This window comes from Thermobia domestica, chromosome 8 (genome assembly GCF_964235325.1).
Source record: "Thermobia domestica chromosome 8, izTheDome1.hap1.1, whole genome shotgun sequence".
Lineage (NCBI taxonomy): Eukaryota > Metazoa > Arthropoda > Insecta > Zygentoma > Lepismatidae > Thermobia > Thermobia domestica.
In genome coordinates this window covers 59,233,842-59,258,085 of record NC_137461.1, presented here as the reverse complement: position 1 = coordinate 59,258,085, position 24,244 = coordinate 59,233,842, and the positions used below count along the sequence as shown (strand labels likewise).

Here is a 24,244-nt window from a genome sequence, read left to right as displayed (position 1 = left end):
AACCCCCCCAAATATTTCAATGACGCAGTTTGCGTCATAGCCCCCCTTGTGGGCACCCCTGGCAAACGCATAGATATTTCGTTTCATGAATAATAATAAGTCGTTTCATTGGAAAAGATTTTTTATTATTATTATTGTTAGTAACGTAAGGTATTTTAAAATTTGTAGTCTAGATTGAAGAAAGTGCAAGATGTGATGATGATATAAACATATGTTTCTATCAGTGTCAGGAACAGTATATTTTGTATTAAATAGGCCCAATAATATCCCTTAATATAAATAAATCAAATGATGTTATGATTTTTTCTTCTAATTTGATTGATTGATTAATTTTCAGTTTAGCGTCCCGTTCAGCAACGACACTATATGAGACGTGAACCTACAACTTAACGTGAAATTCGAACCACATGAGCTTCCGTCGGGAATCGAACTCGGATCTCCCACGCCAACGTATTTTTTCTAATTTGAAAGGAATGAGTTAGGAATGTGATGTTGTAGGAAAGTATCAGGATTTTTTTTTCTTGAGTTACAGTAATTACTAATGGATAATAGCTGGCTCGAAAGCTAGCCCCTAAATTTGACGGCTGTACCTTCTTTTTAGGAATAGACTTTAGAAAAATAAAGAATTGATGCTTTTAAAGCGGCTGCTTTTATGCTTACTGGTTATTTTCGCTTTTGTTAATTTTTCGAAAGGATTGTCGGACCAGATAAATCCCTGGCAGTGGCAGATCTTGAGAGTAGTCACATCGGTAAAAATTCAAATTGCATTTCTACAAACTATGGAAAGAAACTTTACCTAATGTACTTACGTAATAATTAAGTTTTTTTTTAATAGTTTGTAGTGATATAACTTACATTTTCACTGATGTGATATCCTTCAAGAACAGCCACTCGTCTCTGGAAATGACATATATTGCATAGTTTGGAATTGCCATAGACATAGTAGTCAATCATTACAATCTACTTTGCCTTCTGAAACAACCGACATATTAATCATATCTTCACTACGACTTAGTAAAATTTACTTTCTTGAATAAAGATAATTCAAGGCTAAAAGAACAATTTGATAGAATTTGTAAACACTTTAACACATTAATTATATTATACTATACTATACTACACTTGTTTTCTGTACTCTTTATTGATTTTGGATATGTTAAATTGAAAAAATAATTTATTATTATTATTATTTAAAACGGGTAATCATGTCTGTTGTGTTGTATGGTTGCGAAACATAGTCGCTTACTCTGAGGGAAGAATTCGGACTAAAAGAATTTGAAAATGAAATCTTGAGACTATTTGGACCCAAGAGGAACAAGAATGAGAAAGGGCGGAAACTTCATAACGAGAAACTGCATAGTTTTTACCGTTTACCAAACATTGTTAGGGTCATCAAGTCTAAAAGGCTCAGGTGGATAGGTCATGTAGCCAGAACGGAATAAAGTAGAAACATTTTTAAAGTTTTTACTGAAAGTTGAATTGGAAAACGGCCATTAGGAAGACCTAGGCGCAGATAAGAGGACAATATTAAGTTGGATCTCGCAGAAATAGGAATACAAAATAGAAACTGGATCCAATTTCCTAAGGATAGAAGTCATTGGAAAATTTTTATGAACGTGGCACTGAATCTTTGGGTTCCATCGGCGATGGAGTGAGTTAGTTATTATCTGTTTTTAAGTCCCAAGATATAGACTGAGAACGAAATTTCGATAGCCTTTCGTCAATTCATCCAAATATTGAAGGCTACAATCTCCAACAGATCAAAATCGATTCTTAAGCTCAAAGGAGATTCGTAATTTAAGGAGAAAAAAAAACTTAAATAAGTTTTTTTTTTTTTTAATCCGATGAATGAATACAAAAATGTTATTATCTTGAAAACAATAAGAAAAATTATATTTACTGATGATCATTTCTCAAGAAAGAAAGAACAAGGACGACAGAAGGGGCATTTTTCTTTTAAAAAACTATAATTAATAACAAGTTGCAGGGAAGGAGGTATGCTGAGCTATCTGGGACTAGATCTGAATCTGATTAGCAATCTAGTTACGCCAACAAAAAGCTAAAAAGTAGCTTCATTTTTTTTTTTTTTTTTTAGCTCTTTAGTCAAATAATGTTGTACATATTTTCAAATTATATTACGTCTTTTAGTTTTTAACTCAATTGCAGAATGAAAAATAAATTTACGAAGAAAATCAGGATAAGCTATATTTAAAAAACAAAATCTAAATTTGATCATTCTTAAACGCCCGTATGCTACAAGACATACAACTTGTCAGTAGTATGTGATAAATGAAGTAAAATCAACTAATAGACCCCTAACTTGTAATACCTTATTAATCACTCATTACCTATTTACGACACGTCAAGTTTCTTTTAATGATTTAATCAAAACTAGAATAATATATACGGCAATACATATAATAATTGTACTCTTTAGAATTAATATACAATATACATATCACAAAATATTTAATAACGCTTATAAACATCAATTATGTAAAATTCATGTTGATAAGTCAATAGTAAGATTTTTGATTTAATTAAAATTTGTAACGAAATTTGACACAGCCAGTTGATCTCGTTAACTAGCTACTCGTTGCGTGTTAGGATTAGAAATAATGTTACAAAGAGTCTAGTTAATTAGATGCGTTTTATCCATTACATTTTTTAAAAAAATAATTATATTATTAAATACATTTTCTTTAGAACAGTTTTCACAGCTGCCACTCTTAAAGAAATATATTATCGAATATTGATAAATATGATTCTAGTGAAAAAGTGGTCGATTTCGCTTACTATAGCGGGACAATATTTATCGCCGAGAGGTTGACGATGTTCTTACAACATTCTCATGTTGGTTTACCTGCATTATTTTTGCTTGTTTTGGAAAGCAGCAAGGTGCTATTTAAAATATATAAAAATAACATTACGTTACGCCAGCAAAACTTATGTATCTTTTCTATGTAAATTTAAGTACAACATCTGATATGTAACAGGTGGCTCATTAACAGAGGCTTGCCTCTGGCGTAAGAGTCCCGGATTCGATCTCAGAACATGTGAGTAGTGGAAAATGTCGTGTTTCTTCGTGGTTCTCTGGTTTTCTCGTAAATTCTCATTCATCCAATTCTTTCAGAACAAATTATTAATATCTGCCATCCTTAGCCTAAAAGCCATAGAATATTAAACTAAATGTTTTATTTTCATTTTCAAAACTTGTGTGTGCTCAGTGCTTTTGTCCTGCATTTATTGTCTATACAGTGAATAAAATTAACGAAATCTAAAATGTTTTAATCACTAAATGTTTTATGATTCCACTTTCCAGATTTCCTCGATATTTCACTTTTTTTTTTTTAATATTGTTTCGATACGAATTCTAACCTCATGTTTAATAATCAAAAGAAAATCATGTCTTCTACTGAACACTTTAAACATTTTTTTGAGTTAAGTCTACTCCAAAACTGGAAGCAAATTCTAGGAAAACTAAAAATGGATCAAAAGATTGCGATCTTGACCAATAGTTAGTTTTTGGGATCAGGAACCACAAAATTTTTGAACGGACCCTAAATCGAGTTTTCGTATTTTCTACGGAATAAACATCATACTGAGTTAAGTGATAGTTTGGGTTTTGCTACACTATATGTAGATCTCCAGATATAAGGCCTACGAGAAAATGTTTGATTGAAATATGATATATTGGATCTTTTGATCCGAAAAGAAAAATCTTCTTCTTTATAACACACTAAATCAATATGTCTATCTGAATCAGATTCAGTTTTACTACAGCATTAAATGGCTTTCAATTTATTTATATCATTTGATGGTTTTACGTAGCTTTAAGCGATTTTCCGTAATAGTTATTGTAAGATCAGTGGCTGGCGAAGCATTAGTCGAAAGCTACATTGGGCAGTTCAGTTTTACTTTCATAGAGCGTAAACAAAGTCATACTTAATGTTCTTTTTTTATTTCTTACTACTATGTTTCTAAGTCACTTCGTCAATTAGAGTTGAACTTTTTTTTAACCTACTAAAATAAGTAACATAAATTATTGATAAATTAAATCGTTACACGTAACCGAAATTTCCATTCCAAGCTTCATAATTTAGTAGCCGAGCGCCAATCTTACACTATCATAAAGCGTGAATTGTTTACATGAGTTCTGAGCTGTCCCTTTGTGGTTTAGTGGCTAACGCAAGTGATTCCGGGTTCGATCACTGGTGGAATTCTCTGCTTCAATAAAAAAAAAGAGAGAGAGTTGTGATTCAGTTTCTACTTTAAGCCACAGATCTTGTCTTACATTGCTTCGGGAATGGTAAGATATGTTAAATTTATAATCAATCTGACAATGTAATTCTGACAACGGCGCGGCAGTTAGAGCACATAATGTCCCGCTTTATCTCTCAAATACAATACTTTTGAGACATTACAACCTTTCAGAAACATTTCCAAGATTTTGAAAATTTAAATGTGAAATATCTCTGAAAAAATGTACAGGGAATTTGTAATTCACTGAATAATATTTCAGAAATATTATTAGATATATAATACAAGAGCTTGTCAAGTACATTCAAGTACGCTGTTTTACAAAGATTTGCCAGCAACATTTACGAAAGAATGTTACTGATATAGCAACGTTGCAGATGAGAACCTTCAGTTTATGTAATATACAACGAAAAGTTATGTATTTGATTTAGGGCCTATACAGTATCTCGTAGTAAGAGTGTCATATCCCAGGTAGAACTTTGGAATATTTAAAATAATAATAATAATAATAATAATAATAATAATAATAATAATAATAATAATAATAATAATAATAATAATAATAATAATAATAATAATAATAATATCAATACACAATTTAAGAGTACTTTACAAATGCGACTAAAGATAATCGAATTAAAACAACTTCAAGTTGCCTTTTATTTTTAGATTTGAATTATCATAATTAAAAAAAAAGAAATAAATGAATAAGTGATCACACACACACACACACATGTAAGTAAATTAATAATTCTTAATTATATTAAAATAGAATTCTCAGATACGATTTTTGCTTATTACGAAATATCAAGAAACGAGATTATTATAAATACATAATGTCAATAAATGAAAGAGATATTATTCAACATTTTTCTCATTGCTAACTGAAATATCTAAATAGAGGAAAACTCATACAGAGTAGGCTGAGGAAAGAGGTACCAACCTCCTTAACAATGTGTTGAGTTTTGTGCAGTGTTTCTTCAGGTAGGGATTGCAATAGACATGTCTTTTTTATTTTTGTGTATATTTGTATTATAATTTCCGAAACGGCGGTTAGGTAAAGAATAATGGTACAGTAAAACCTGTGAACTTGGCCACCTCTCTAAGTTGGCCACCTGCTTATCTTGGCCTGGTTCGTGTTGAACCTGCATTTTCCCATAAGACATTCGTTACTTATTACTCTCTAAGTTGGCCACCTGTCTATCTTGGAAGTTGGCCACATTGAAGCAATGTTTGTCCTATGATGATAATGATAAATTTACCTGCGAATCTTGGCCACGCAAAATACCGTTTTGTTATTTTTCTTAACTCTTTCTTATTCCCATATGAGAGGCAGATGTTCTGTATTTGTGACTAGACACAAAGAAACATGGATTCGCACGATTTGTTCTTGGAGGTCAATGGCCAGAACACTACCCTCATAAAGGGTTGGTGAAGGAAGATGTGAATATGAAAAAGCACGTACAGGAATTCAGGAAATGGTTATACGTATTTGTTTACTCTGTCTGTTTTGGAAAACCATTAGCTATATCAACTCCTTTCATCAGCGGGGAGCTTTAGTAATTCCGGAAAATTCTCAAGGTTAAAGCTAACCATGTCAATTGTCAAGTATTGGCACCTGACGGCTTGTGGAAGATAGCGGAAGTTTTGAGATATTAATTCCCATAAGATTTTCTTAAAACATATTTTGCTACGAGGAAACACTTGTAGCTCATTAACAAGAAGTAGTTAACTACATAATTAGAACGCTAAAAAGAATAAAAGAAGTACGTTTAGAATGAACCACGATGAATAAATTTGTATAATAACTGATTTGCTATTTTTTCGAAAAGATATCTACAGAAAATACTTGTCACTGTCGAAAAAAGACATATAAACTGCACATAAATTGTTCAATTTATAATTTTGCTTTTCTTGTTTTCAATCTGAAATTAAATCTTTACGTCCCACGTTTATGCCGAGTAGGCTAAAGGAGACGGTGATAACGAGAAATGAGTAAAATGGTGGAATGAAGAAAGTGGGAGAACCCCGATGAAACCCACGCACACGGTATCTGTCCACCTTCAAAGTTACTTGACGCGAGCTGCGATCGAACCAGAGACCCCATGCACCAGAAGTGAAATCTCTATCACTGAACCACTGCGGCCCCTGTTTTCAATCTAAATAGCTCAGTATGCTACAATATCAATTTCAATAAACTGCCTGAGTATGTTTCTATTATATGGTTGTTTGTGTAATTGCGCTTTCAATCCGAATAACTAAGTGTACCAGACTAGTTCTCAAGAAGATACAGGTACATATATTAAACATACTGTAGTACTTTTTCTAGTACTGTACATTGTTATGATTACTCTATATACATTATTTAAAAGTAGCTATGCTGCCATTGCTTATTAAAATTTTACAATCAAGTCATACTAGAAATTCTATCTTAAAAATACATCAATCACACTTATTTTCTGTAAGTTGGACACCTGTCTAAGTTGGCCACTTTTCAATGGAACCGATGGTGGCCAACATAGACAGGTTTCACTGTAATTTAAGTTAATAACATATATCGTCTCTATCATTATGACTTCTTCAGACGTAAAATTGCTTACAAATCACTCGTTCTAATGCCTGCATTTTAACACTCATAGCATTAATATCGTATATAAATGTATTATTACATGCTATTGTATTCGATTGTATAACAGATGATGAAGTCCAGGATGGGAGGGCGAAATATTTTTATGCAATCAATAAAATTTCACAAAAGCTGCTACTATTAAAAAAGAAATATTGTAAGACTTGGTGCTACCTTAACATTAATAAATAATAACGATAATAATAAATAAAATGTTGAGTTATTACTATACAAATTAATGGCAACACACTAAAGAATATTTACAAGTATCATTACAGCGCAATTTTATTCAGCATGTATATATTAAAAGATTTGAAATTTGTGGAATCTTTTCACTTTAAATTCTTGTGGCAAATTGTTTAATTTGATTAATTAAATTTATGATCACTCTGGCTGTGCTTTTCGCAAATGAATCTCTACGCAATTATGGATATCACGAATCAAAACTGATTGTATTAATTGTTGGATTCTCTGAGAAACTTTTGCGATGATGTAGTTCACAGCGCACGTGTAACAGCTCGTACGCTGCCTCAAAAGTTTTTCATTACTGTTTCTTTGGCATATACATAATGTCAATTCTTGAAATTTCACATATCAATTGTGACACATACGCCGTATATCGGAATTTTAAAATTCACAAAGACTTCTTTAGTAAAGAACATCGTACCGTGTATTTTCTCGGAGTTCTGTGACTTTCTTATTCCCTAATTAATCATTTACCCCCTTCATTCTTCAGGACATAAGAGTGGGACATAAACCTGAAAATTATATTCAACTTTTATGGAAGGACTTTGCGAGAAATTTTCAATTCATGAATTGAGAGCGTCCATAAGACAATATTGATAGTTCGCATTATAGTGAAGTACTTCCAAATAATTGAAAACTTTTTGAAAGTACTTATTATTTTTAAATTATAATAAAATACCTTGTAAGTCTTTTACTTTAAAGAAAAATGATAACACCCTTTAGAGTTTATAATTATTTAAAATTTTTAGAAGAGATTGTAACCAGCTTACTTAAAAATAAGATTATTTTAAAAAAGGACTATTTTCATGCGAAGTGTTAATTTGTTTTTAATTGATAATCAAATGTATAGCACTTTCTTAAAAAAAATAATAATCTACAGAAGTACATTTGTTTAATTCTATTATTTTGAGTAAATTATTCTTAAGGAATTTTAAAACAAATTAATTACAAATAAAGGATTAATTAATTACGAATTATAATATAGGTATGTGCTTATATTATAACATACTATAGTAAGTTGCCTATTTTATTGTTACCAATAATAAATAAATAAAGTTAAAAGTTAGTTTTCTTTTCTGGAGATATTCTCACCAAGATATTGTTTTATTGGCTCTTAACGTCAATTCACGCAATTTTACATTCCCCCCCCCCCACAATAGCTACAACATAAAGGGGTCGTTATCAGGCGTTGAAAACTAATAGTACCCTAGAGCTAATAGAAAAAACAGTGTTACGAAATCAAATACGTAAGTTTTGGGCATTTGTCATTTTCAACTGACGATATGATGTACACATCAGACGATCACGGCATGTAGTCCTACATCTGTGTTGAAATTAACAAGATCAAAGACTTTTTTTTTTTTACATTTTGTTCCGTATTAAATACTTCCTATATTTTAGAATGCTAGATTTTAACAAATGTTAATAGGTAATCAAGAGCCCCATCCCGTGGGTTTCTTCTGTATGTTTCCAAATATTGCGAAATTGGAAAAAAAAAATGTGCATAGTTATTCAGTTTTTAGAAAATATTACTTAAGTCCAAATAAGATTTTATTACTGATATTACAATTTATATTATCGATATAATATTTCTGTTATCAAATTATATGTCTTCAACCAGTGGTAGAGTTCACCTCTGGTGCATGGGGGTCCTTGGTTCGATCATAGCTCGCTCCAAGTGAGCTTTATGGTGGACAAATACCGGTACCATGTGCGTGGATTTTCTCGGGGTTCTCCAGTTTCACGCCATTTTCTTCATTCCACCATTTCATTCCGTTTCTCATCATCACCGTCTCCTTTAGCCTAGCCGGCATAATCGTGGGACGTAAAACTTTAAAGATTTCATTTCATTATAAATATATCTTCAAATTAATTTTAATGCCAAGGATATCTTTAATACGTTGGTCAGTTCACTACGCAATATTTTATACTTTTTTTCTAGGAAGTTAAGCAATGAAATTTCAATATTATCTGATTTCTGCGAACTATATTTGTAGTTATGGGTGTTCCCTTTTCTCACACATTATCATTCTACCAAATATTTCATAATCATCCATCTCTTCTTAGTTTAAAGGACATAAGTGTGGGACGTAAAACTAAAAATGTCATTCCATTTATAAACGTGACCAATAAGGATGAAACTGACAAGCCAAAGAACTTTAAAATTCTTCATAAAATTAATCTCTTGCTACGCAATGTCTTTTTCTCTAAATTTAGAGTATTCTTTCTATTAACTAAATTAAGAGATAGCGAACTCCGAACTAGAAAGCTAGGAATAGCTGCAATGAAGGCCGATGTCCTGACCACACATCACTTTACTAAAATAAATGTATGGTTAGCTAGTCTTCTTGAGTTATAAACACCAAAAAATAAAAACTAATGAGCGACATTTGGAACTTATGTAGTTATTAGGGGTGGGGAAAGAAGAGAGAGAGAGAGAAAAAAGGAAATTATGCAAATTTTACCTGAGATAATTTTTTAAAGTTGGATGTATGAATTGTTTTATATTTGCATAAACAAGTATAAACTATGTATTTTAGAAACATAAAAAATAAAATGAGATAATACAAATCATAAAAGTAGAAAAATACGTTACAGAGAATTGTAACCACAAACTTCCTTTTTAAAACATTGCATTTTTTTTTTTTTTTTTATTGGTAGCAATGAGCCAAAGAATAATTTCCACAAGCTACTAATGAACACTTGTTATTCTAATTATCAATGTAGAATGTTCATAAAATTAATCTATTGCTACGCAAAATCTTTTTCTCTGAATTTAGAGTATTCTTTCTATTAACTAAATTAAGAGTAGCGAACTCCGAACTAGAAAGTTAGGAATAGCTGCAATGAAGACCGATGTCCTGACCACACATCACTTTACTAAAAGAAATGTATGGCTAGCTAATAGCTCTTCTTGAGTTATAAACACCAAAAACTAAAAACTAATGAGCGACTTTTGTAGTTTATGTAAGTAGATTGGTCATTTTTTTTTTTTTTTTTTTTTTGAAATTTCCATAATTATTGTATTTCGTGGCATTATAATTATTATTTATATCATGGATGGCTCAAAATTTCCTTGTGCAATCACTAGCCGAATTCCTGTTCTGGTAATGAATAAGTTTTAAAAAGATTAGGAATCGCTGATAAAATTTTAAAATGTAAAGGAATCACATTTCAACGAAGTAATTTTTATCACAATTCAAATCAAAACGGTCAAGAACAATCGTTTCCCTACCAATTTCTAGAAAATATATCTTGACTTAGAATCGTCTACTAACGTAATCATCGCCATTGCACCTTGAAACATTTATAGATATTCTTCCATCAATTTCAATATTCTTAATTGCTTGTTTTGAGATTGAGAGGCAGGAAAATACGTAAATAAAAATAAAGACCTGCCCAAAGCGAATACTGATATTTTAATAATTTGTGTTACAGTTTCGGGAACACATTATTGACTTCTTCATCAGACACATTATTATCGCCGATTATTAGATGTGACCGATGAAGGCAATGTTATATTGCCGAAACTGTAACACTGGTTATTAAAATATCGGTGTTTGCTTAGGTCAGATTTTATTTTATTTAAGTTATACGTAATTTCAAAGCTAAGATAATCAGTACTAGAACAAAATATTGTCTCAAATAATAATGATAAAGTTCGATGTGTTGATTGAAACTATGTATAACTTAAATAAAAAATAAAATCTGACCTAAGCAAACACCGATATTTTAATAACCCGTGTTACAATTTCAGCAATATAACACTGCGTTCATCAGTCACATCTAATCATCGGATATGATATACCTGATGAAGAAGGAAATTATGTATTGCAGCAAAATATGCCAATTAAAATAAAACCTGCCCAAAGCGAACACCGATATTTTAATAATCTGCGTTACAGTTTCGGCGATACATCAATGCCTTCTTCATCAGACACATTAACGGCGATGATTACACATGACCGATAAAGGCAATGTTATATTGCCGAAAATGTAACAAAGGTTATTAAAATATCGGTGTTTGCTTAGGTCAGATTTTTTTTTTTTTAAATTTATGTTATACGTAGTCTCAAAGCTATGATAAACATTACTAGGACAAAATACTGTCTCAAATAACAATGATAAGGTTCGATATGTTGACCAAACATTATCAGTCGACCATAGCTCTTCGTAGTGCTATATCAGGGAGTAAATGAGAAGTCAATGAAAATTTAGAAGAAGATTTATGTCCCAGTAAAAGAGTAATCTTATAGCTATTCAAAACATAAATTGAAATAATGGTCGTGCAATTTGTAGAAAATATCTTATAACGCATATTTACTGTTTTTTTCTTTTTTTAAAAAAGTAAGGAAAAAGAAATCCACAGCAAGTCTTAAAATCAGCTGGCATTTAGAATCTCAATATTCGTCAAACTATTCGAACAAATTTATTTTTTATTACTTTTTTTTACGTGAATATATTGAAAATGAAATATTTCAGTTTTACGACTCCACGATTATATCGGGTAGGCTAAAGGAGACGGTGATGACGAGAAATGAATTAAATGGTGGAATGAAGAAAGTGGGAGAACCCCGAAAAAACTCACGCATACAGCGTTTGTCCACCATACAGTCAACTAGGTGCGAGCTGGGATCGAACCAGGAACCCCATACACCAGAGGTAAACGCTCTACCAATGAATATATTAATCCACAGTCTATCCAAGAATTGAATTCTATCAGTGATTTTGATCGTTTTTAAACTTATTCATTATCAGAGTAGTAGTTTGGCTAGTGACTGCACAAGGAAATTTTGAGACATCCATGAGACATTAATAATAACAATTATAATAGCACGAAATACAATAGTTTCGGAAATTTTGAAAAATTTCGGTCGATCTATTTACATAAATTACAAAATACAGTCCCTCTTTTTTTTAAAAAAAAAAAAAAGTGTTTACAGCTCAAGAAGAGCTATTAAGCAGTCATACTTTTTTTTTTTTTTTTTTTTTTTAGTTAAGTGATGTGTTGTCACTTATCGGTGCATATCGGTCTTCATTGTGATTATTCCTAGCTTTCTAGTTCGGAGTTCGTTACCTCTTAATTTAAGTAATTTCCTAAATTATCACGACGGTGAATCAACAGTGATAAGTTCGAGGAATTGAATCTCGAAGACACGCATTCTAATAATTTGGCAGGCTTACCTACGCCGTGTATGTGTGTGGAAGAAATTAAGGAAATATAATTATTACGAAGATGACAGAACAAAAACGTTGAGTAATAGAAACGATATACAAGACTCGTTTTTTACTCTATCTTATTCTCCCTTTTGTCTATTAAAAGATAAGAAAAATGCAGTTATAGTAATGCTTTGTGCAGAAGAAACTCAAAAATCATTCTCAGTACATGTGTGTAATATTTATAACAGACTGTTACATACTGGTATATGATCTACAAGTAATACACATACTATGTTTTCTACGCAGAATTTCCCCCAACCACTAATAAATTTTATGTTCTATGTAGAAAACTTTTTCAGGAATGAGTTAATACCAGTATAAATTCCCGAAAATAAAAATAATAATAATAACTATAAAACGTAACTTAGAAACCAAGTCAGCGAACTAGATTCCCTATAATGGTTCCACTTCGAGGCCAAGTGGCTAATATATGCGCGTGTGATTCCGTGTCTTATTCAAGTTTTCAGGCAACAAACCCGAGTAACGGTTCGGATCCCACTTTAAATCAGTAGATTTGTCCTATTCGTAATTGTACTAACTACGAGGTTCAACACACTGGCAGCCAAATTTAAGTAAATGGTAAGTTACAGAGTTGGTCAAGTTTTCATTTCATATGAAATACTATCTTTCCTAAGCATTTTAAAATTACGGTTGTTAAAATAATGATAATAATATATATTTTCCCTGCTTGATAGTGTCTTGAAGACAATTTAAAAATGATATGAGATGAAATTTTTCAGTTTAACGTCCCACGATTATGCCCGTTAGGCTGAAGGAGACGGGTGATTAAAGCAACTGAATGATGATGGAAGAATTGGTTGAATGAAATTGTGGAAGAAACGGGAGTACTCCAAGAAAACTCACGGACACGATGTTGTCCACCACAAACTTACTTGGCCGGGGATTGAACCAGGGTCCTCACGCACCGGAAGTAAGCACTCTACCACTGAGCTACCGTTATCCCTGAAGACAATTTAAAAGTGCAAAAATAGTCATATATTAAATCATCTATTACGTAATAGTTCAAAATAAATAAATCGTCAAATGATCACAAAATTATTATTTATCATAATCGTATCATCATCTGAGGTCAACAATCTCTCGATTGGTTTGACGCAGCTTCTTTCCTATGATCGTAGTAATTTAAATTATGTCATTACTGTGGTCGGGTTCGATTCCATGAGGGGGCATTGAACGGATTATGGTGATTGGGATTTCACCTTAAATGGGATGTCGGTCCATGTCTCACATAGTCTAGATGCTGAAATGAACTCTCTCACGGGTATATGGTTAGCACACGTACCTTTGTCGCGGGAAACCTGGGTTCGATTTCCGATGGGATCGCATATGATTCAAATACATGTTACGCTTGTGGGTATACGTCTCATATGGTCTCGATGCTCAATGGGACGCTAAACTTTAATCAATCAAGCTCTATGCTGAAAATGGGATGTTTCAACTTCAACAAACAACTGGACAGTACCAAAATTGAATTCATCAAGTTCAGTGATAGTGATTAAGTCCATAATCACATTCTTTAAACATTTAACAATTGTACAGTGAAATTCGTTCCTAATTTAAAATTAATTGGATAGTAGTAGCAAGGCAGACTAGATCAAGTATCAATTTTTGCAAAATTAAGTTATTATATGAAATTACTGGTAATTGTGTGAATTTTCATCTCGCAAAGTAGACCAGTTGTTCCTATTAATATCCTAATTAACAAGATAACTCATCTACTTTGCGAGATGAAAATTCACACAATTACCAGAAATTTCACATAATAACTTAACTTTGTAAAAATTGATACTTGATCTAGTCTGCCTTGTTACCACTATCCAATTAATTTAAAATTAGAAATGCTTTCTCAAAATTTATCTGTTCAATTGCCAAATGTTTAAACAATGTGGTTGTGGGCTTGATTCCCAGTGGGAACTAGTGAGAAAATTAGGAAACCACTAATATTTCATTAAAAAAAAGAGAGAGAGAGAGAGAGAGAGTTCTAATTCTGAACACTAGATATAAAGAGCAGTAAAATTCAAATGTTTTGACCTCATATCTACAACCTAGCGTTTTGACTCCTTATTGGCTGTAGTGTAAAGGAATCGAGAGAGTTTACTGAAACGAGAAATTCTAAAATAGCCTCTAAACAGAGTGAATTTGTTATTATTCGAGATATATATATATTTAAATAAGGGAATTTACTGTTAGATTTGTTAGTTTTGAACCGCTAAATCCAACAAAAATTTTCATCTGTTATATTGAAAATATTTTCAAATGTGTATAAAACGAAGTAGTTCTGAAATTGTACAAGAATATAAATTGTAGTAATAATAAATGTATAGCAGCATTAGTAAGTTTTTTTTTCCTTAGGTAAAACGTCAGCATCTTTGTCATTTTCTTAAGAAGGAGTCTTAGTTGATTTTTGAAAAATCTACATAAGAGAAGAACATTAAAAGTTAATATTACATTCTCATCTTAAAAAGAAAAAAAAAACTATTTTAGAAAATTCTAAAAGGAACACAAAAATCCCCAAGACTCCTCCTTAGCAATGTTATCGTCTTTATAGTGCCAGAAGTAGATAAACAATAATGAAGTTTTTTGATTATAATAAATCACTACTATTAAACCCTAAATACGCTGTTTTACAGGAAAATGCTTATTGTTAATTAATACATCAGTAAGCACATTGTTACGTCATAAGTTATTTGGAGCCACCCTCATGGCTATATAGTTAGTGTATGCATCTTGGGCGCGGGAGACCAGGGTTCGATTTCCAATGGAATCTCATGTAGTTCGAATTCCATGTTAAGCTGTAACTCCACATATCAATGCTGAAATGGACGCTCAATTGACAGGTCAAAATCAATCACCCATCAATCACAGAAATTTGTTATCGAATTCTTCAACAATGAGCAATTTCTTGATGACACTAAATATTTCAGATTTATAGTTTTTTTTCCAAATATTGAAAAGTTACGTAATTATATCTTTGCAATATTTCAGAGCAATAATAAAAATAGAATAATAATCTATCACACAAGTATTCGTAAAAGATACCTTATCACTTATATACTATCGCTTAAAAAATTAATTTTCAAACCCTATTTCGGATTAGGTTATATCTTCTTTTCGACTGAACCAAATTTTTGAATTGAATGGGGGGAAATGGTAAAAGAAATATTGATAATAATTAATTATATTAAAGAATTCAATAATTTTTTTATTCATTGTCCTTTAATAGTGCATATATTTACAATTATTTCTTTTTTGTATGTAGGATATGCAGTAAAAAGAGAGAGAGAGAGAGAGATTAAGAGAGATCGGGAATAATTTCGAATACAAAAAACAAACAAACAAAATGAAAGCAACGGAAGAAAATTTCCTTTGAAGATGAAAAAATAATAATTATAATAATAAAAATAATTATATGTATATATATATATTTATATATAAGCTATAAAAATTCTTGCTGAAGACGAAAAATATTCACAAATTGATCACGTAAGGATATATATATTTTTTTCTCATACAGAAGATGCAAGAAGGGGGAAAATGAACACAGATTATTATTAATAATAATAACTTGTAATGGACTAATTTTTTCTTTAAATATAATCACAAATTTGCTTATTTTTTTACCAACTATATATATATATATTTAACACCCACTGTACATCAGACAATTATGTAATAATAATAATTATTATTATTATAATTCATTAAGCTTTGTACCTTGTGAAAAGAGATGAAAATATTCTCACTTGCATTTGTTGTAATAATAATAGTAGTAATAATATTTCTGCTTTTTTAAAAATTAATCATTAATTATAGTAGTAATATATATAATTATACGAATTGTAGTTACCGGTGTACGGAACAACATACTTTGACATGTCAATAAACCAATACTTTTTTTAATTTAATAAAAACAAACAAAACAAGTGATATACTCGTTAATTGATTTCAGACAGCGTGGAATACGATTTTTTTTTAAATAATTAAATGACATCTGTTTTGCTTTAATAAAGTATTAATATTATATTTCTTTTTTTAAAAAGAAACATACCGTGAATCAAAGAGGAGGGTGAGAGAAAACAATCATGCATAATATTTAAAATTCTACGTTGTAATAACGATTTTTAATATTCATTTCCTTTTTCAGTAAATTATAATAAATTTTCCGAACTTATGCATAAAAGAATTAGTGTTAGAATCCTGATTTTAAAAACATCTTGGAAAGAACAAATATTCTCGAATTTCGAATACTGCATATTTTCAACTATTAATTTTTTTGATAGTTAATTACTTAAATTTGTTTGCCAATAAATTACTTTTTTGTGAATATCACAAAGCAAAACTTCATATTTCGCCAGAAATAAGAAATCTTGAAATCCGTAAAAAAAATTTCGCGACAATGCCTACTATTTTTATATATATGCTCCCATAATAAATATTACAAACAAATCATCACTAAGAATTTCTTTTTGAAATAAATAGATGCCAAATACGTATTTTACGTATAAATTGGGAGCGAAAAAAAAGAGAAAATTATTTTACAAACAGATCAAGTGGATATATTGTAACGGTAACAAAACAAAAAACGAAAAAACTATTATAATTATATAATGACGATAAAAACTAACACAGAACAAAAATTAAAGGAACATTATTGATTTTTCTCACCAAATCACAAACATTAATTAAATATAGTATCTTTTTTGTTTGGTTTTGTTTTGAAGTATTTATATGGAAGATAAATTAAAATTTTGTGAAATTGCCTTCTAAAATTTGCTTAGCGTTTTTTTTTAAATATATAAAGTTCACCTAATTGGTCCATTCCTTTGTAAATAAACAAACAAACAAAATTAATATAAGAAACACCAACTTGAATGTTGTCACAAGAAAATTAAAAAAGTAGTAATTATTATTTTTTTTTCTTGTTGTTTGCGATGAAATTGTCACTGGTTGTAGAACATATTGATAGCTTCGTTTCTTGTTAATGTATAATATTTATATAGGTATATTCACGCTGGCAAACAATTTTTTGTTTTTCAAAATCTTGTCTCTATTAAAAATGTACATATTTTACACAACAACACCGCGTTGTAATTTTTTTTTAACTTTCTGTTTCGTGCAATCTATAAGTCTTTTCAGTTTTTTATTATTTTTTCTTTTTTGAAAACACACACACACACACATAATGAAGAAAAAATCACTGTTTTTTATTATAATTATTATCAATAGTTTTTATAATTATCAGTATTTACTTATTTATATTTATTTATATATATACATAGCGACTGCGTTTTTCTTTACCTGTTTTTTTCTGTTTTATTCTCTGTATGCGTTGTTCTTGTACTTCGAGCGATGATTTATCAAAAAAGTTGCTGCTATTCAGTTGGTAACGATGCATCGTAGCGAGAAAATTTGCTGTTGATAATGGGTTCAAACACGGAACAGGTATTTTGGAACACGCAAAATGGAATATCACAAACAAAACAAAAAGAAAAAGTTCTTCTTCTTGTGTCTATCGATGGGGTTTGAAGGGACACAATTGAAGGGGGGGGGGGGTAATGTGACTGATGGGGATTTGCACAAAAGGGAGGGGGCGTAGTTCTCTTTATATTGTTCTTGAATATATAAAGTTTTTAACAACGTTGACGATAGGTCCTTTTTATACACCTTTTCTTTCACAGTCACTCCAAGGATTATATTTTCTGTCTCTGATAAACGTTCTATATTACACATTTCCAGACATACACGCTTGCACCCATTCGACTTAGTTTATCACACACACACACACAAAACACACAGTTTGTAAATTATATTAAAAGTTTCCGGCACACAGCAGTCCCAGAAAGAGAGAAAAAAAAAATAAACATGTAACGACAATCGGCGTTATTTTAAAAGTTCACACACAGTTTCTGGTGTTTGTTACATATGCGTGAGCGGCATCGAACCGGTGGCCATCGGGTCCGGTGAGCCCGTGTGATATTGACTATGCATTTGTAATCGACTTTGGGCGTTAGGATCACTGGCATCCGCCGGCGGCAAATACATGGAGATCATTTGTCGTAGGTCACCGGAATTATTGTACTCCCTTTTCACAGCTACATTTAGGCTAGAACTTGCTGACGTTGACGTTGGAATTCCTGACGGTGAGACAGGCTCCGACTTGATGTTAGTTGGGCTGTGAGACATTTGTGAAGTCTGCATCGGGTATGGAGATGTACTTGTAGAATACATGCCACTATACGCTGAAGATCCGTTCATGTAATTCATGGTCGAACCGGTGGTCATGGAAGGGTTATGCATCTGACTCATATCGTAGCGTGGGTACAAGGAGCCGTTACCGGCCATATGACTGCCGTAAGCTGCTGCAGCGGCCGCCGAATGCTGTTGATAAGCGTTGGGGTCATGCATCATCGGGTATCCATTAGGCATATATCCATTAGGCATTTGGTACATATCACGGCCAACTTGCTGTACTGGTGTCCTTGTAGGGTCTGTTGGTAACAAGCCACCTGCTAACGGGTATTTGTCCTTTTTCATTAAAGTCTTCGTCTTCCTCCGTGGTCGGTACTTGTAGTCGGGATGTTCCTTCATATGAACTGCTCGAAGTCTTTTGGCTTCATCAATAAATGGCCTCTTCTCAGCTTCCGACAATAGCTTCCATTCTGCACCAAGACGTTTGGAAATCTCTGAATTGTGCATCTTCGGGTTTTCTTGTGCCATTTTTCGTCGTTGCCCTCGCGACCAAACCATGAAAGCGTTCATGGGCCTCTTAACACGGTCAAGATTTTGCTGATTGTTTTTGCTCTGGTTTTGGTTAAGTCCCTGATGACCAGGAGGCGATGGCTGTCCTCCAGGATGGTTGCCCCCACTTTGGGAATGTGCGTGTGAATGAGAATGAGAATGCGAATGAGGGTTATGAGATTGTGGCGCGTGGGAATGTGCATGGGAATGTGAATGAGCATGGGATTGTGATTGTGGATTATGAGGAGGTTGAGGACCACCTCCAGGAGGTTGATTTGGAGGTGGTGGAGCTGTTGGTCCTTGTGGATTGCCATGTTGACTTAGTACATGGGATACACTACTCACCACACTACTGACAGGTACGCTGGTCACGTTGGTCAGCGGAGAGCTATGAACCACCGAGCCAAGAGCATTGTAAGTCACTCCATGATGTGCTGAATGGGGAGGTATTGTAGCATGAAGGCTGCCCCCCTTTAAGTCAGTTTCCATCGTTAGCATATCTTCTTCCACTGGCGCGTACAGCTTGGCCACTTATCACTATCACCTTTGTAGTAATTAAAGAACTTGCAATTTAGGGAGGGGGCACTTTTGGGGGAGTTGAAACAATAAAAAAATTAACCGTTTATTTTTTAAAAAACACACTATGTTTGTGGAAACCACAAACACACTTGACTGAAAATCTCTTCAACGTTATTGTTTACGTATTCTTCTTGTTACGGAGGTAAACAACACTCACCACAACAAAAACACACCAAACAACAGTCAAAAATATGTCCGCGCGTGTTGTCTTGAGTTTCTGCCGTAAGTTCGCGTGCTTGTAGTCCAGTCATCAGCACTAGAAAGCAACACTTTAGTAAGGAACTAAGGAACACTGTCCCGCACTGACACTACAAAACATACAGTGAGCACACTAGCCCAGAGTCTCGGCTCGTCCATTCAACAGTTCCTCCCCCTCTCTGGATAACACCACTTCACCTGGCTATTCAAGTGCAACGCACAATGTAACGTGAATACCTTCACAGAGCTGGTACGACTCACGTCTGCCCGCTTTGAAAACAGTCTATTCTTTACTCTATTCTCGAGTCCAGCCCATGCGGTATTGATTGACACCCTGCCTGCCATGATTTTTCGTGACCAATCACGGACCGCTTTAACGTTCCAGTAGGCGGGGTTTACCCACCGTAAGTGCTCCTGTGGTTTTGAGTGACGCGTGACGTCACGGTTAATGGGTGGAGCTTGGTCCGGCCACGTTCTGTCGGTTGAAGAGCGAAGTTTCGCCGCGACCACAAACCAGGTAAGTTTAGAAATCGTCAGCTTTTTTCTTCAAATTTATTTTTTGCCATTAAAAAAGTTTAATTTCACAAGTTTCTCCTCAATTATGTTCTGACCAAAGTTTGTCCGGAGTTCCGGTTACGGTTTCCGGGGATACAATAGCCAGACTTTACTTTTAAGTTTATGTAGAAACTCCTTGTGCATAGGGAGAAGTTTTGCGGTTTTAGGAAGCTCACTACATAACACAAAAGGGTTCTGTCGGGGATGGAGTTTATATAGTTTGTAGTTTTCCACAGCCCTCCAATTTCTATACATTCGCATGGTGTTTATGAGAGAGAGTGTGTGTGCGTTACGGAAAGGGAAGGGGTGAAAAGCAGCATGTTTAGAAGAAGAAAAAGCCGCTGGCAACTACTGTCCACGGTTTTTGAACTTGAACTAACATTTTCATATAACATACTGCATCAGACAAACCCACACACACACACACACACATACACATATGTATGTGTGTATATATAGGCTATATATAAATACATAAATTCTTACATTCCAGTAAACTGAATGTAAGAACTTCGTAAATGAAATGCAAACAAAATTACGATTATGGAAAATGTGTAATTTCAAAACTTGAAGTGCATCAGATGGAAATATGAAGTGTCGATATGCGTCAATTGATTCAGTTTGCTATTTAAAACACGTACTTCTTCTTGCATAATTGCTTGTTTCTTGGTTTTGCAATTATGCAATACGATCAGAGGAAATGCTAGGAATATTCCTCACTATTGTTACCTGTTATTTACGGCATACACAACTATTATATATTCAACCTGGCGTTGAAAGTACTATTTCGACATAATGCGACTTAAGAGACTCCTATCTGAATGTCCGATTGCGGGATTAGAACTTGAAACCTTCAAATTACTAGGAAAAGACGCTAACATGTTCATCTTCACTAGTTTGTACTATTATTATTGATCTGATTGAATAATGCCCATTTTTACCTTCAGTGTGGAGAGATATTCATCTCTTTACGTTTAATTAAGAACAAAATCTTAAGATATGGATGTAACCAAATCACTTTTGAAATTAACATTATTGTCCTTGATATAAGATGTCTTTGACTTTTATTTTTGCGTTCTTATTAAGTTATGAAGGTCGGAACCTACTATAAACGTGGGATTCGAACCTCAACCGTGGGACTTGAATCTGTATGCAATTTGCGCGAGCATAGACCATTATCCAAGATAAATCCTTTCCTATACGTCGTTCCCCATCTCATTATCTCGCCTTCAAAAGAGCTAGATTTAGTGTTGCTTACGAGACGAGACGAGTAAACCTTATATCTCGTCTCGTCTCATCTTGAAACTTTTCTTCTCACGTTTGGTAAATTTATGTACAAAATTTATGCCTTGGTTCTTTCTTAATTTCGTCTGGAAGTCATTAGAATCCTTTCGCATCACGAGAGGTCCGCGGAGGGTATGATATAGGCCTACAATAGCGTATAAACCATATTTATTATCGAAGTACATTGTGTAATGACTTGCATATCTTTAAACGTTGTTAAATGCTCTTTACTATCTTGGTACAATCACTTTACCGATTTACAGTTTTTATACTTGAATTAAAATGCACGTCATTTCTCGACTCTCATCCAGCGCCGGATCCACAGTCTTCTGACGAAAGATGCACCAATAACTAGCTGTATATTTGAATTAAATTTGATTTAAAAAAAAAAAAAAAAACTTTAGGCACTTATATTGTGAATGAGAAATTGCCCTGGAAATGCTTAGTATCTGTCCTCGAGAGTCGAACTTACGACTTTCCGAATGCAAAACCAACGCTTTACCAACTGAGCCACGGCCGCTTTGTATCGGTTTAATTTTCAGTGGTACATAATTAGTTTGCAGCTTTAGATTAGGAATTTATTTAATCATGGATGGAATTTTTATGAAAGTGTTACTATTTTCATTGTTAGCTTCTCATTTTAGATAGTGTATATTTACAACGAATGGACGGGGGGGGGGGGGGTTGCACATCCATCTCCTTAAATCCGGACCTACTCTCGTCTTGGATTTCAGACAAGAATCGAGAGGAGGCGAGAAATTTCTCGAGTCGCGTAAGCAAAACCTGCTGGATTATAGGTTCAGGTTGACCAATCGTGTAAGACATGCGAGTTCGATTCTTACCTTAAATAGTAAGTCTACGAATTAAAAGTAGCCATGGTCTTTGAAAAGGAAATGAATTTCAAACAGACAAATCAATTTAGAAGACGTGTCCTATAAATTCCATCTTGTTTGTACACTGCTTTGTTCAACTAATAAAGGTACACCTTTCTTGTTGCTATATTTTACATGGGGAAGGGGAGGACAGAGATTCAACTCTGTTCGCAGGCATTCTCATAGTTCTCTAAAATGGTATGGTAATGACACTAGATTCAATTACTTTCAAAACAACTCAGAAATAACTCGGAAATGTATCGGGCTGGAATACAAAAACACATTTATCATTCTAACGAAGTATTTTAGAAAAACTTACTGTACTATTGCCTTTTGAAAATTTCAGTTCGTTGTTTCTTTATATCATTTTCAGTTTATTGTCCCTTTTCAGTAACTAAGCTAAAAGAAACATTGTTGGCACCAACAGTAGTCGCTTACCAAGCGGGCGACATGGTCCTTGCTGAAATTTCTGGTGCACTTCAAACAAATACTGTTACTTCCCATACTAGTATGCTATTTAAATGTTATATTGTCAAGATAAGCATAAAATTAGAACATTTTCCACTAATATTGATGCTGCCTCTTGCGGTATTTATGACTAATAGTATACAATATTTGAGTGTACTTGGTGGAAAGATTAAATTTGTAATTCGTTTGAGAATCTGTATGTATGTGTGTGTGTGTGTGTGTGTTACTATTTTTCTTGTTTTAACTGGATCTTTGCACTTCTCATAATACTACCCTATAACGTGATGAAGTTGAAATAATTGCTGAGGTTTTGCTTAAACCTCTTGAGGAAAAAAGTTCTGCTGGCGCCCATGAAACGGTGTGACGTCGTGTGAGCTCCCACTGGGAATCGCGAACTTTTTTTTTTTTTTTGCAAACCAAAAACGAAAATACTAATCACTAAAGCATAAAGGAATCCGCATACTTCCTCAATTTTATTTCATTTGGTTGTAGTTAAAACAAAATAATCGTTTTCAATATCTACTGCGTTCTACACATTAAAACGAAACTTATTGAAGTTAACAACCAGCAAGGTCTATGGTCAGCCAGACGGATTTTAGTTGAGTGATGTAGTGTTGGGGTCCAAAGTTCAGCTCTCGTCGCTGTTATGTACATCGTCCTGAACTGTCTTATTTGTAGTTTCTCAATTACTTCGCGATGCTGGGTCAACATTGAAAGAAATAATCCTTTCTCTGCTTGTACCGGGAGTCGAACCCAGGACCACGAATATTACAACTGTTATATATTCTGCTATACAGAGACATTACACTCTATACACACCATACGGAAAAGAAAGGTAAATTTTAAAGTAAGATGTGATATGTGTAAAACGGATTTTTTTTTTTTTTTTAATTCTGGATTTACGCAATGATCTAAATAAGGTTAACAAAACGTAGCGAAATGTGTTCAGAGTTATGTTGAACTGTATTAATCGATGTAATGAAGGAAGCACTTCTACTGCATTTAGAAACGATTTTCTTTTCTAGAAATAAGAGTCCTGCGCAACTAGATTTTCGTAAGGCAACTTTTCAGTATTTACCACACTGAACTGTATATCTATTCCTTCACCGTTGGAAAGTGATATATTCTGTTCCCAGAAATTATTATTATTATTATTATTATTATTATTATTATTATT

General features: G+C 33.0%; 1 protein-coding gene and 1 long non-coding RNA gene across 5 annotated transcripts in view; both read right to left on the bottom strand.

Annotated features, from left to right (window-relative positions):
- LOC145692931 (uncharacterized) overlaps positions 1-24,244 on the bottom strand; it is a 1,320,660-nt gene that overhangs the window by 479,972 nt on the left and 816,444 nt on the right. The gene's annotated exons all lie outside the window — the stretch shown is intronic.
- LOC145692930 (transcription factor Sox-2-like) lies at positions 15,550-20,191 on the bottom strand. The gene has a single exon (XM_081768510.1). The coding sequence runs from the start codon at positions 19,607-19,609 to the stop codon at positions 18,290-18,292; it is 1,320 nt and encodes a 439-aa protein (XP_081624636.1). The 5' UTR covers positions 19,610-20,191; the 3' UTR covers positions 15,550-18,289.

Bases quoted from the DNA above. Each gene is read 5' to 3' on its own strand.
- LOC145692930 (XM_081768510.1), bottom strand. From the start codon at position 19,609: ATGCTAACGATGGAAACTGACTTAAAGGGGGGCAGCCTTCATGCTACA.